The sequence below is a fragment of the Quercus robur genome, chromosome 7 (genome assembly GCF_932294415.1).
Source record: "Quercus robur chromosome 7, dhQueRobu3.1, whole genome shotgun sequence".
Classification (NCBI taxonomy): Eukaryota; Viridiplantae; Streptophyta; class Magnoliopsida; order Fagales; family Fagaceae; genus Quercus; species Quercus robur.
The window spans coordinates 35,289,674-35,302,016 of record NC_065540.1 but is presented as its reverse complement, the minus strand read 5'-3'; the positions used below and the strand labels follow the sequence as shown (position 1 = coordinate 35,302,016).

Here is a 12,343-nt window from a genome sequence, read left to right as displayed (position 1 = left end):
CACCAAGGGTGGACCTAAGCTTCATCTGCCATCATTTAAATGTTAACCCATCCATCACTCCCAAAAAGCAATCACCCAGACGCCCATCCAAGGAACATGCAGATACTGTCAAAGATGAGGTGATGAAGCTCAAGCAGGCAGGAGCTATCAAAGAAGTTTTCTACCCTGAATGGCTAGCCAATACTGTGGTAGTGAAAAAGAAGAATGGGAAAGTGGCGAGTGTGCATGGACTTCACAAATCTGAATAAGGCTTGCCCAAAAGATCCCTTCTCTATGCCTCGAATAGATTGGTTGGTAGATGCAACGGTGGGACACCCTTGGATGAGCTTCTTAGACGTCTTTCAAGGATACCATCAAATACCACTAGCCTTGGACGATCAGGAAAGGACAACTTTTGTCACTCCGGTATATATAGACGACATGGTGGTGAAGAGCAAGGTATGTAGGAGACCTCGGAAACATCTTTGAAATTCTAAGGAAACACAAATTGTGCCTAAACGCTTCCAAATGCTCATTTGGTGTGGGATCAGGCAAGTTTTTGGGCTATATGGTAACTTACAGGGGAATTGAGGTCAATCTCGATCAAATCGAAGCTATTAACAGTTTACAACCACCTCAAAATCCCAAAGAGGTCCAGAAGCTTATCGGAAATACTGCTGCCTTGAACTGGCTTATTTCTCGATTAGCGGATAGGTGCAGATCCTTTTTCCTCTTGATGAATAAGTGGAACGCATTTGAGTGGACTGAGGAGTGTGCTTTAGCTTTCCAACAATTTAAAGAATATCTATCTCGGCCACCTATCATGTCCATTCCTGAGGTGGATGAGGTCCTGTTTGCTTATATTGTTGTGGCCCTTTATGCTGTAAGTTTAGTGTTGATATGAGTTAACAGTGGCATACAACGACCAGTTTACTATGTGAGCAAATTACTACATGAGGCCGAGGTTCATTATCTACCATTGGAGAAAGCCATCTTGGCGGTGGTGCATGTTACACGAAAGCTTCCCCATTACTTCCAAGCACATACAATTGTTGTCGTGACTCAGCTTCCACTTAAGGTTATACTTCGAAATGCTGATTACACTGGGAGGATTGCTAAATAGGGCACAATTCTAGGGGCATAATTCTAGGGGCTTTAGACATCAAGTACATGCCTCGTACCTCTGTTAAGGGCCAAGTCCTCGCAAACCTGGTGGCCGAGTTCGTTGAACCCCTATTAGAAGAATTGGCAGCGACACAGAACATGGATGGAAAATCAGTTGGCACAATCTCCCTGCAAGAACCTTTATTCTGGATTGTATATATTGATGGTGTAGCAAATCAAAGGGGCTCTAGAGTGGGGCTAGTCCTGGTTTCTCCTGAACAAATCACCATTGAAAACTCACTAAGACTACGCTTCTCGGCTACAAATAATGAGGCTGAATATGAAACTCTGTTGGAAGGAATGTCCATGGTTCAAAGAATGGGAGGAAAGATAGTAAAGATGTTCTCAGACTCAAGACTGGTTGTTAGCTAACTGAAAGGTGAGTTAGAAGCTAGAGATAAGAGAATGTAAAGGTACTTAAATCAAGTTAGGCATTTGCAATTAAGGTTTGAATCATTCAGCCTGCTGCACATCCCTAGAAGTGGAAACGCACATGCTGATTCCCTAGCCACGCTTGTAACCTCCTCGGCGCAGAACTTACCTCGGGTTATCCTTATAGAAGACTTGTGCAAACCCACGAAGGTAAAGGGAAAGGTGGTCTATGTTCACCAAGTCAGAGTAAGGCCTAGTTGGATGGATCCTATAGTACTATTCCTAAGAGAGGACATCTTGCCAGAGGATAAATCAGAAGCTGACAAAGTACGGAGAAAGGCGCCTCGTTTCTGGCTATCCGAGGACCAAAAATTATACAAACGCTCTTTTTCTGGGCCATATCTACTCTACATTCACCTTGAGGCATCAGAACTATTCCTTGAGGAATTACATGAAAGGATTTGTGGAAGTCATATAGGAGGTAGATCTTTGTCTCACAGAGCCATCACTCAGGGCTATTGGTGGCCAAATATGCAGAAAGAAGAGCAAGAATATGTGAGGAAGTGTGATCAATGCCAAAGATTTGCATCAAATATACATCAACCAGGAGGAGTCCTTAATCCCCTATCTAGCCCTTGGCCATTTGCTCAATGGGGCTTAGACATCGTTGGCCGTTTCCCCAAGGTAGCAAGGAATAAAAGATATTTGCTGGTCGGCACGAACTACTTCACCAAGTGGGTTGAAGTTGAGCCTTTGGCAAATATCAGGGACGTGGATGCCAAGAAATTTGTTTGAAAAAACATTGTCACACGATTCGGGGTCCCTCGTATCCTCATCTCAGAGAATAGCCTTCAATTTGACAGCAAATCTTTCAGGATATACTATTGTGATCTTGGAATTACAAACATGTATTCCACTCCAGCTTATCCTCAAGGAAATGGACAAGCCGAGACTGTTAACAAGGTCATAGTTAATGGACTTAAGAAGAGGTTGGATGATGCGAAGGGAAAGTGGGTAGAAGAGCTGTCACATGTCCTCTGGACATATCGAACCACGCCTCGCAGGTCAACTAGGGAAACCCCCTTTTCAATGACTTATGGAGTCGAGACTGTCATTCCTTTAGAAACTGGCTTTCCAACGCTAAGGACCAGCTCATTCAATCCGAGTAGTAATAATGAGTTGCTAGAAAAGAGTTTAGACTTTATTGAAGAAAGAAGAGAAAGCGCAATGGTTCAATTGGCATACTACCAATACAAACTCAAGCAAGGTTATAATGCCAATGTGAAGCTGAGGCCATTAGTGCTTGGTGACCTGGTGTTAAGGAAGGTTCTAGGTATTGCAAAGAACCTTGCATGGGGAAAGTTAGGGCCCAATTGGGAATGACCATATCGCATCACCTTGGTGGCCGGTATAGGAGCATATTTTCTAGAAGACTTAGATGAGCATGTAATACCGCGTCCTTGGAATGTAAACAACCTGAAAAGGTATTATTATTATTAATAAAGGTTTCCTTTGTCAATATGTTCACTTGTTGCATAAAGGCATTGTACTTCCTATTATTCATTCTTTTCCAGTATTAAACAGAACTTTAGTCATGCCTGGCTCCTCAGAGCATATGCTTTGGTCAAATTAATACTTGGTGGCATCTTTATATAAGTGTTTAAACAGAATCTTAGTCATGCTTGGATCCTCGAACCAAATGTTTTGGGGAAATTAACACTCTATGACATCTTTATATAAGTGTTTAAACAGAACCTTAGTCATGCCTGGATCCTCGAACGAGATGCTTTGGGGAAACTAACACTCTATGACATCTTTATATAAGTGTTTAAATAGAACCTTAGTCATGCCTGAATTCTCGAACTAGATACTTCGGGGAAATTAACACTCTATGACATCTTTATATAAGTGTTTAAACAGAACCTTAGTCATGCCTAGCTCCTCGGACTAGATGTTTTGGAGAAATTAACACTCTATGACATCTTTATAAGTATTAAACAGAATCTAAGTCATGTCTGACTCCTCAGACCACATGCTTTGGCCAAATTAATACTTATTGGCATCTTTTCTAAGTATTAAACAGAACTTAAGCTATGTCAGGCTCCTCGGACCACATACTTTGGTAAAATTAACACTCAAAGACATTTATCCATTCTTTCTAAGTGTTAAACAGAACCTAAGTTATGTCAGGCTCCTCGGACCACATACTTTGGTAAAATTAACACTCAAAGACATCTATCCATCCTTTCTAAGTGTTAAACAGAACCTAAGCTGTGTCAGGTTCCTCGCACCGCATACTTTGGTAAAATTAACACTTTGTGATATCTATTTGATTCTCACTAAGTGTCAAGATGGACCCAAGATCATAACCAACTCCCCAGATTGGTAGCTTTGAGTAAGTTAATGTCCTTAATTATTTATCTAAGTATTGAGCAAAGTGAAGAATATCTTCCCCTTTTTATTCTTCACAGAGTTTATTACTTATCCTTATTAGATTCAGCTTTCATTGTTGGTACTTAGTCAAATTACTTACACTGGTAGCAAAACATTATTGTTAGTTTTTTTTTTTTTAAAGCTAGAGTGGCAACAGTTCAAGTTTATTTGCAATAGTAATAAGCTTTAAAGCATATAAAGTAAAGGTGCAAGAGATGAGAAGAAAAGTGTTTTCATTAAATAAAGAGTACATTATATTTAGTGACAGAGTGCCACTGTAAATAAAAAAAAAAAAAAAAAAAAAAAAAAAAAAAAAAAAAAAATCCTAAAGTGCTAAGCCTTGGCCTTGGGAGTAGGAGGGTCTTCTTTCTGGCTCAGTTGGGAGGTAGAAGCGTCCTTGGCCTTAGGATTAGCTTCTTTAGTCTTGGCCTTTGCTTCTTTCGCCTTAGTTATAGCTTCCTTGTCCTTGGCAGCATTCTTGGCTTCTAAAGAGGGCTTTTTCTCCTTGCCCTTACCATTGTCTTTGTCATCCTCAGCCCCCTAGTCTTGATCACCAACTTGGCTAGATCCCTTTGAAGCCTTAAGGAGAGGGAGAGCAGCTTGGACAGTCAAGGGCTGCTCAGAAGTCTCTAGAGCAAGGGTAGAGGTAGAGGGAGAGGAGATGGCACCTGGGACTTCACAGATATCTGGTTGATAATATGCACTCCCAAGTTGCCTCCAAACAGAGTTTGCAGGGACTCCTGCAACACTAAGGGTCCTATCCCATGTCGCATTACAGTAATCCCTGCTTACCTCTGAAAGCTCCTCAGCGAGCCTAACTTGCATTTCCTCCACGCTGAGCAGATAAGACTCTTCTCAGCCTCAGTTGCTTCCTTGGCCAGTTGAGCTGCCTCCTTGGCCTTCTGTAGCTCAACCTTGAGATCTATGACTAGCTGCCTTTGGGTGGCTAGGTCTATCTCAGTCAGGTGTAGTTTTTGACGTTGATCCTCGGCTTGCCTTTCCACAGTCTTTAAACTCGCTTCGGCACTCAGGCGAGCCTTGTACGCTTCCTTCAGCTTCTTGGATAGCTCTGCCTGTTCTTATTTGAAGGCCCCCAAGGATTTTTCAACGTTAACACAAGAGAGGGCCTTAGCGTTGGCCTCATTACGGGCGTCGCGAACCCACTCCTCAGTCACAAAAGCTTGCTAAGAAACCTGCCCAAAGACAACAGAAGAATCACATGAGTAAAAGAGTAGGGAAAGAACGAAAGTACAACTTAACATTTAACTTCAAGGATATGATAGATTACTTACAATGGCGAGGTCCTTCTTCAGGGACAAGAAGAGGTCATTTTGCTTGAAGCGCCTGTAAACCTCCATGTCCCTAGGGAGTAAAAGAGGCTGCTCCAAGGCTTCAGCAATGTAGCCTGCACGCCCCCTTTGGAAGTCCCTGACTAAGGTGTTTTAAGGGATGGCAGTCCCATCCACCTCCAGTCGAGGGGACCATGTGCGTTGTGAAAGGCGCACATCGGCCCTAGTTTGCTCCTCCCGGCTGTCCATAGAGGAAGACCTCTTATCCCTAGGGTCTTTGGCCACCTTCTGTTGCTTAGTCCCCTTTTGAGGACCACCTCCCATTCTTCAAGCTCCTGAATCGGCCTTTTCTTTTTTAGATCAGGAATGACTTCAGTTCGAGGTTGGTGGGGAGCAGAGGAGAAGGAGGAGGAAGAGTAGGAGGAACTTGGGACTTGGGGGCTTCTTGGGAAGTTATCCTCTTGTTCCTTGCAGCTATAAGGTCTCTCAGGCTTCGGTTCCCCCGGTTCAATAACAACTCGTCCTCCTCTTCTTCGAAGGTGCTGTCTAGACAAGCAACTACCAGGGTAGGGACATGGACACCTGAGTGCCTATCAACTTCTTCCTTGGCGTTCGAAATGTTAACTGTAGGAGCCTCTTGAATCACCCCTTCTTTAAAATAAAATTTGTCTATCTTTTCCTTAAGTGATAAACGAGAAGAGGCGACCTCCTCCCTTGGCACTGTTGCTGCCTCGGGCAAAACCTGTTAAAGTGATAACACAACAGGTGGAAGGTCTTTCCGAGCCAAGAAGCCAGACACCGAAATGTTTATGCGGGCTAATCGGGCGTCACCAGCTCTTATTGCCTGACCCGCCTCCTGGAAGATTCTTGATAGGGGCCCTGGTCAAGTACTAAGTGAGCGGCTCACAGCTGCCTATCCTCACTAACAAAGACCTCGGACTTCAGCAAATAGTTGAGAGCCGGAACGTTGACCAGGTTGAGTCTTGGAGCGACGTGCCTTTTATTTGCAAAAACATCCAAGGAGGAAATCATGGTCAGACCAATAAAAATTACCATCAAAATGAGATGAAGTATTAAAAGTGAAAGGGGATAAAACTAAGAGCGCTAAATCCCCTACCAAAGGGACTAATCCTAGGGTACCCCACCTGGCTCTCCCACCCGAGTTGGGCAGTGAAGACCGTCATTCCACTCCTCGGAGACAATCAGGTAGTCATCCTTCATGCCCTTGTTAGACTTAAGAAGGCACGATATCAGTTTGATGATGTTGGACCGGGAGTTGAGATAGTATCCCGCACTGGCAAGCTTATGGCACTCGTACATGTGAACCACATTATGCCACGTGAGTCCCAAGCCCATCTGCTCATTGAGAGTGTCTACATAACCTAAGACCTTAAATAGGTTAGGGGCGTATTGATGGGGAGTCAGTCTGTGGTTAATCAGGTAATCCCTAGTTACCCTACCAATAGGAAGCGTCATTCCTCCCTCTATGAAAGCGATCATAGGAATGACGACTTCACCCACTTCTCTATTGGTAAGAATTTGGTTTGGGGCACAATATTACAGGGCTACTCCTTACGGAATGTGATATCTAGCCCTAAATCCCTCTATACCGGTCGGAGAGTCTACTAAGTACTTGAATCTACCTATCTAAGCAAACATAGATGACACGAAGGAAGTTTTCTAAAAGAGAAAGAAAGCCGAGGAGAAAAAGAAAGTTTAAAGAGATAGATACTTATGAAAGCGAGTGAGTGTATTAAACCCTGAACCTTTAGAAGGATCTTTTGGAATTTTTCTTAAAGAAAAGAATGAGGGAAACTTAGGAGTGTAGAGAGAGTTTAGTGAGTTGGAGTGCTTGAAATCTCTGGAGAACTTGAAAATTCGTAAAGTAAAGGGAAAATGATTTCCCTCAAGGCTTTATATAGAGGGTGAAAATGAGTGGGAGTTATCCCGTTCAAAATTTCAAGAGAAAGATCAACCGTTGGATCTGTGCTTCACCGTTAGATTTGGGGAACAAAGTGCTGCTTGGAGCAATTAATGGCGCATCGCGGGCTTCTAAGCGTTAGTGGCAATTATGGGGCGCGTAAAACGGCATTCCCACATGTGTAAATCAAAGGATCAAGTAGAATTAACTCTTAAAAATTCAAAACCCCAGTTTTCTCCTCAGATGAAAGGAAAAAATCACAGTTTTGAGGGGCTATTGTAGGGTTAAGGGCCCAAATTATATATTGGGCCTTAGGCCATGGTTGAAAGCGTGAGTGGTCCGAGGAGGAACGAATGGTAATGAATGGTTCAAGCTCAGGATTTAATGAGCAAGATATAAATGGGAAGGTTGTCCGAGGAGGAATATCTCATCGGATATGATATGTACAGCTTAAATATGTATTCCAATGATCAGATTGACCTTCCATGAAACTCTAGTGATAGAGACGTGCATCATGAACATACGAGAAGGAGAGGAACCCAAAAATATCTAAGGGAAAGCTGTTACCACTGCATTGAATGTATTGTAGCTACTTTTTTGGCCGCATTTATGTGGAGAAGACTTCTGAGTAGTGCTTCCTTGGCTACCACATCTCACAGAAAGCCAAAGAGGGTGTTTAATGGGACATATACTTAAATAAGGGTCCAGATGACTAACAAGTGTAGGATTAAGATGATCCAAAAGGAGTTATATAATGTAAGAGACCCTCCATGAGGAAGGGATTGGAAAAAGAGAAAGAGAACATTGTGGCCATCAAAATTATACTTGTATTAGGTCTAGCTGATTTATATAAAGATTTACCTCCTCGGACAGTGAATTGATTCAAATCAGTGCTTCTTGTTCTTATTTGATCATCATTTAAATTCATATTAGCCATTGTTCAATTCATTAGGGCCTAGTTCTTTGACCCACTCTCTACAAATTTATTGTACTGGGTTCACTAGGCCAAGATCCCATACATCTTGGGCTTGGGTTGCAAAACATAGTATTAATTTTTACATCACATGTAATATTGAGATTTCTCAAAACCAAATACTATACTGTAGATTATTAAAAAATTTAGTATAAAAAATGAAACTCTTTATAGAATTTTCAAAACTTTAGTAATTGAGTTTTAATTGGAGTATTAATTTTTCTCTCAAAAAAAATTGGAGTATTAATTTAAATTTCTTGAAACTTTGATAAAATATTTTACTTAGGGATTAGGGTATACTATGTTAATAAATGTATATCAATATATGTACTTATTGTGGCATATGGAGAAAAAAAAAATTTATATAAAAAAGGAGATGAAAGCGTCTGCTTGGCAAATAATCAGAAAATTTTATTTAGTCGTAGACTAACAGTACTCAAGCCACCATTTTACTTTACTCAAAAAAAAAAAAAAAAGCCACCATTTTACAAGTGGAGTGTTGTAAGTCGTTTTTCCTAGAGATGTATGCATTTCAAGAAAAAAAAAATCTCTATGATTTCATCTTCTACGGTCATTTCTTTTCAAAAGTTTTATTCATTTATTTTATTGAAAAAAATAAAGATTGCAACAAACATATTTTGCCAGAATATGGGAGGCTTTGTAGGAATGCGGGTGATGGGACTATAAAGAATTTGGACTTGAGTTTTCAGCTTCCTTCATCCCAGTCGGTCAGCATTTTAGAGGATCTGGGCTCTATAGGATAAAGACCTCGGTGACATTTCTCATATCCATTCTTCGTTGATGAAATAATTACTTGCTCACTAATAATTTTTTTTTATTTATTTTTATTTTTTTAATATTTGAGTGAAAAAGAAAAAGAAAAAGAGAAAGAATATATATATATATATATTCTAAATTGAATTTTAATTAGAGTCTAATTTTATGCTATGTGTTAATTTAATTTCTTAAATTTTTTTTTTTTGCAGTATTTACTAAAAGTACAAAATTTAGGTACAGTATTTTAGATGCTGTTCCTTAAGTTCATTTCTTAAGATTTAACAATGTGGTTAGTTAACTAAAAAATACACTTTTATCCCATGAGAAAAAATCTACATTACAGAATCTTATAAAAAGAACCTAAAAAATAACACCTAAATACTATACCTAAATCTTGCTCTAAAAAAAACTACAAAAACATAAGAGTCCAATTTTTACTTTTGATAAATACAATGGATTTGACATATTTACTATTGTTTTTTTTTGAAGGGACATATTTACTATTGTTTAAATATGTAAAGTGGATATTACAATTTTTACTGTTTCAAAGTACACAACAAATACTTAAAATGTTTCATAGTTTAACTTCTAAGCATGTTTGCAAAATATGAAGATGGGTTAGTATTTCCTATTCTTTTTCTTCGCAACACTCTACATGAGTATCATATTTTTTGTGGACCCTAAGTAAAAGCGTGACCATAAAATCTAATACTGTTTAGATTCAGAAACGATTAATAATTTAAGAGCTCATGATTATTTGTATACAAGTGCATACGATGACAAGGAGGCTGCTGCTAGAGCTTATAATTTCTTTGTGAGCTTTAGTTACTTTGCAACCACATAATAACTTCTACGTTCCATCTTTTTATTATTTTTCATCATTTACTTATCGACATTTTTTATACTTAATTTTACAATTTTCATTTTTATTTATTTCTTACTTTTTCAGTCTTTTTAGCTTAAATAAAGTCTTTATCTATTCACTTGCAAATCACTTTTATTTTGAATTGAAATTGACAAAATGGACTGAAATAGATCGAAATGGACTAAAATAGATTAAATTAAACAGAAATAGTCTGAAAGGGACGGAAGTGGATCCAAGAGGACGTAAATGGACCAAGGTTGACCCTTTTTTTTTCTAAAGAAAAAAAATCTGCCACAGACAAAATTCGCTCCTCTTTATATATTTAATTGATATAGAGATTGAAGTCAAGAACATGATAAATTATGTTTCATGTGATTAAGAAAATGATGGCAATGATCCTGAAATTGTTAACTCTCTAATACAAATGCTTAATAAAAAAAAGTGATGAGACTGCATTACATCGATGCTTATACATACCATTCTTCAAATGTAGTCACATTTAATATAAAAAATACTAATATTCATTTTTTCACTTTTGTTCAATTTTGTTTGTGTGTAAGCATGGATTCCAAGCTAGTATTAATAATAGACATGAAGAAGATAGCTGAATACCATAACAAGTATAACACCGAAAAGGAGAATTATATATAAAGCCAAAAAGCAAATTACTTATAGAGAAGATCAAGGATAATTTCATCAGGTTTTGTTCACATAAATTAAATCTAATTTAATCAAAATTGTAATTAGAATTTATTTAGTATTGGGTTACTTAATTTAACAAGACTTGTTATTTTGAAATCAAAAACTAATCGGTACTGGTAATCCTAAAAGCTTCAATTTTATTTGATAAATAAACAAGTCACTTTTATTTTTTTGAGAAATAAACATGTCACTTTGAAAAGAAAAAATAAATTATATTTCAAACCTAATTGATGATATGCATGTAAAAATAAGTTCAAGCAAGACAAAAGAAGAACTTACTTAGCTGAATCCAAATTTAGTTTGAGCAAACCAGAAAGAAAATACATATAAATCTGGCCAAGTAATCTAACATAAGCAGAGCAGCCGCATGTTGAAGGAATACTTGGGATCTTTTAGTCTTCCATGAAGAAAGGCTCGTTGAGATCAAAGTCAAGTACTTTACTACTAGTCCGAGTCTGATTTGCTTCTTCTCGTAATGACAGTGATTCTATAGCACCAAAAGTCTGACTATCTTCACTCGATTCAGCAACCTGACCAGTAGGAGTGGCATACTCTTTTACTTTTGTAGCATAGGATGGTTCAATAGCTTGAGGTTTCTTATGTTTGGTATGGCTAGATCTATGACCTCCTAACGCTTGAAAAGTTGAGAAGGTTCTGGCACAAGTGCTGCATTTGTATACTTTAAGCTTCTTTAATATCTTTTTCTGAATTTGAGACTCAAAGGCTCTTACTTTTGACTCCCGATTCCTCTTCTCCATCTTCTTCCCTGCCAACATATTATCTATAGTCGCAATATCATGTTCAACTTCTTGCAGCTCTCTTATTATCTTATCTTTTTTCCCTTGCTCAAAATCTCTCCATTCATATTCCACATCTACTGATTCTTGATCGGCTATTCTCAAATTTCTTTTCTTTTTCAATTGTGGCTCTTCCATCATCCGCTTTCTCCTGGCTACATGTTCAAAAGCTCGATATTCATCCTTGTCTTGAGCTAAACTTATTAGACCATCAGCTGCTACAATAACTGGATCAAGATCGCGACCTGAATCAACAAGATTTCCTCGGCCTCTCTTAGCGGTCTTGGTCCATCTGAAGAAATCATCCTTATCTTGCTCAGGCAGCATAAGTATCGGAGATGTTACTGCAAGTTCAGGTTGAGGAGGCCGAATTCCTCTCCAATTCCTATTTGGATGGTACTTCATGTGACCAGACAATGATTTCCTAGACTTGAAGTCTTTGAAACATAAACAACATTGGAATTTGCCAATATCCCTATTCACAATGTCAGTTTCGATTGTGTCGCTTTTTTCTGAAGAAGAAGGTGCACGATCAACCTTATATTTGAACTTCTTTGACTGGAGCTTGGTTGAATGAATTCGCTTGTGACCACCCAGAGCCTGACCGCAAGAGAACTTTCGTTGACAGAAGTTACATATATGTTTCCCAAAACTTTGTTGTTGTATAGGCAATCCAATAAAGCTTTGTTCTACTTGTATGGGCTCAGGTTCATCAGGGAACAAGATGATTTGCAGTCCATTGTTCTCTTCTGACAGCTCATCGTTCCATTCAAACCTATCATGGTTATAATTCTCCATTAGAGAAAAAACCAAGATCAAAGAGTAGAAAAACTAGCAAAAGTTGAGGAAGAAAAAGAGAGAGAGGGGGGCTGCGCTGTAAGGTTTAGACTAGGGTTTACTGTTTACTGTTTACTGCAAAAATTGCTTAAGAAAGAGTGGTTTTAAATAGGGAAGCTCGGAAACCTTTCACTACTATTCAGTCTTCTATTAGGTATAGGAATATACTACAGCCACAGCCACAGCAAGATTAGGTTTACAACTCAACTTAACATATACTTTATAATAACTATA

At 38.8% G+C, this 12,343-nt stretch overlaps 1 protein-coding gene across 1 annotated transcript; it reads right to left on the bottom strand.

Annotated features, from left to right (window-relative positions):
• Window positions 1-10,867: 10,867 nt before the first annotated feature.
• Window positions 10,868-12,070, bottom strand: LOC126691296 (zinc finger protein ZAT4-like). Its single transcript, XM_050386348.1, has one exon. It carries the CDS (start codon window positions 12,068-12,070, stop codon window positions 10,868-10,870), a length of 1,203 nt encoding a protein of 400 aa, XP_050242305.1.
• Window positions 12,071-12,343: the final 273 nt, after the last annotated feature.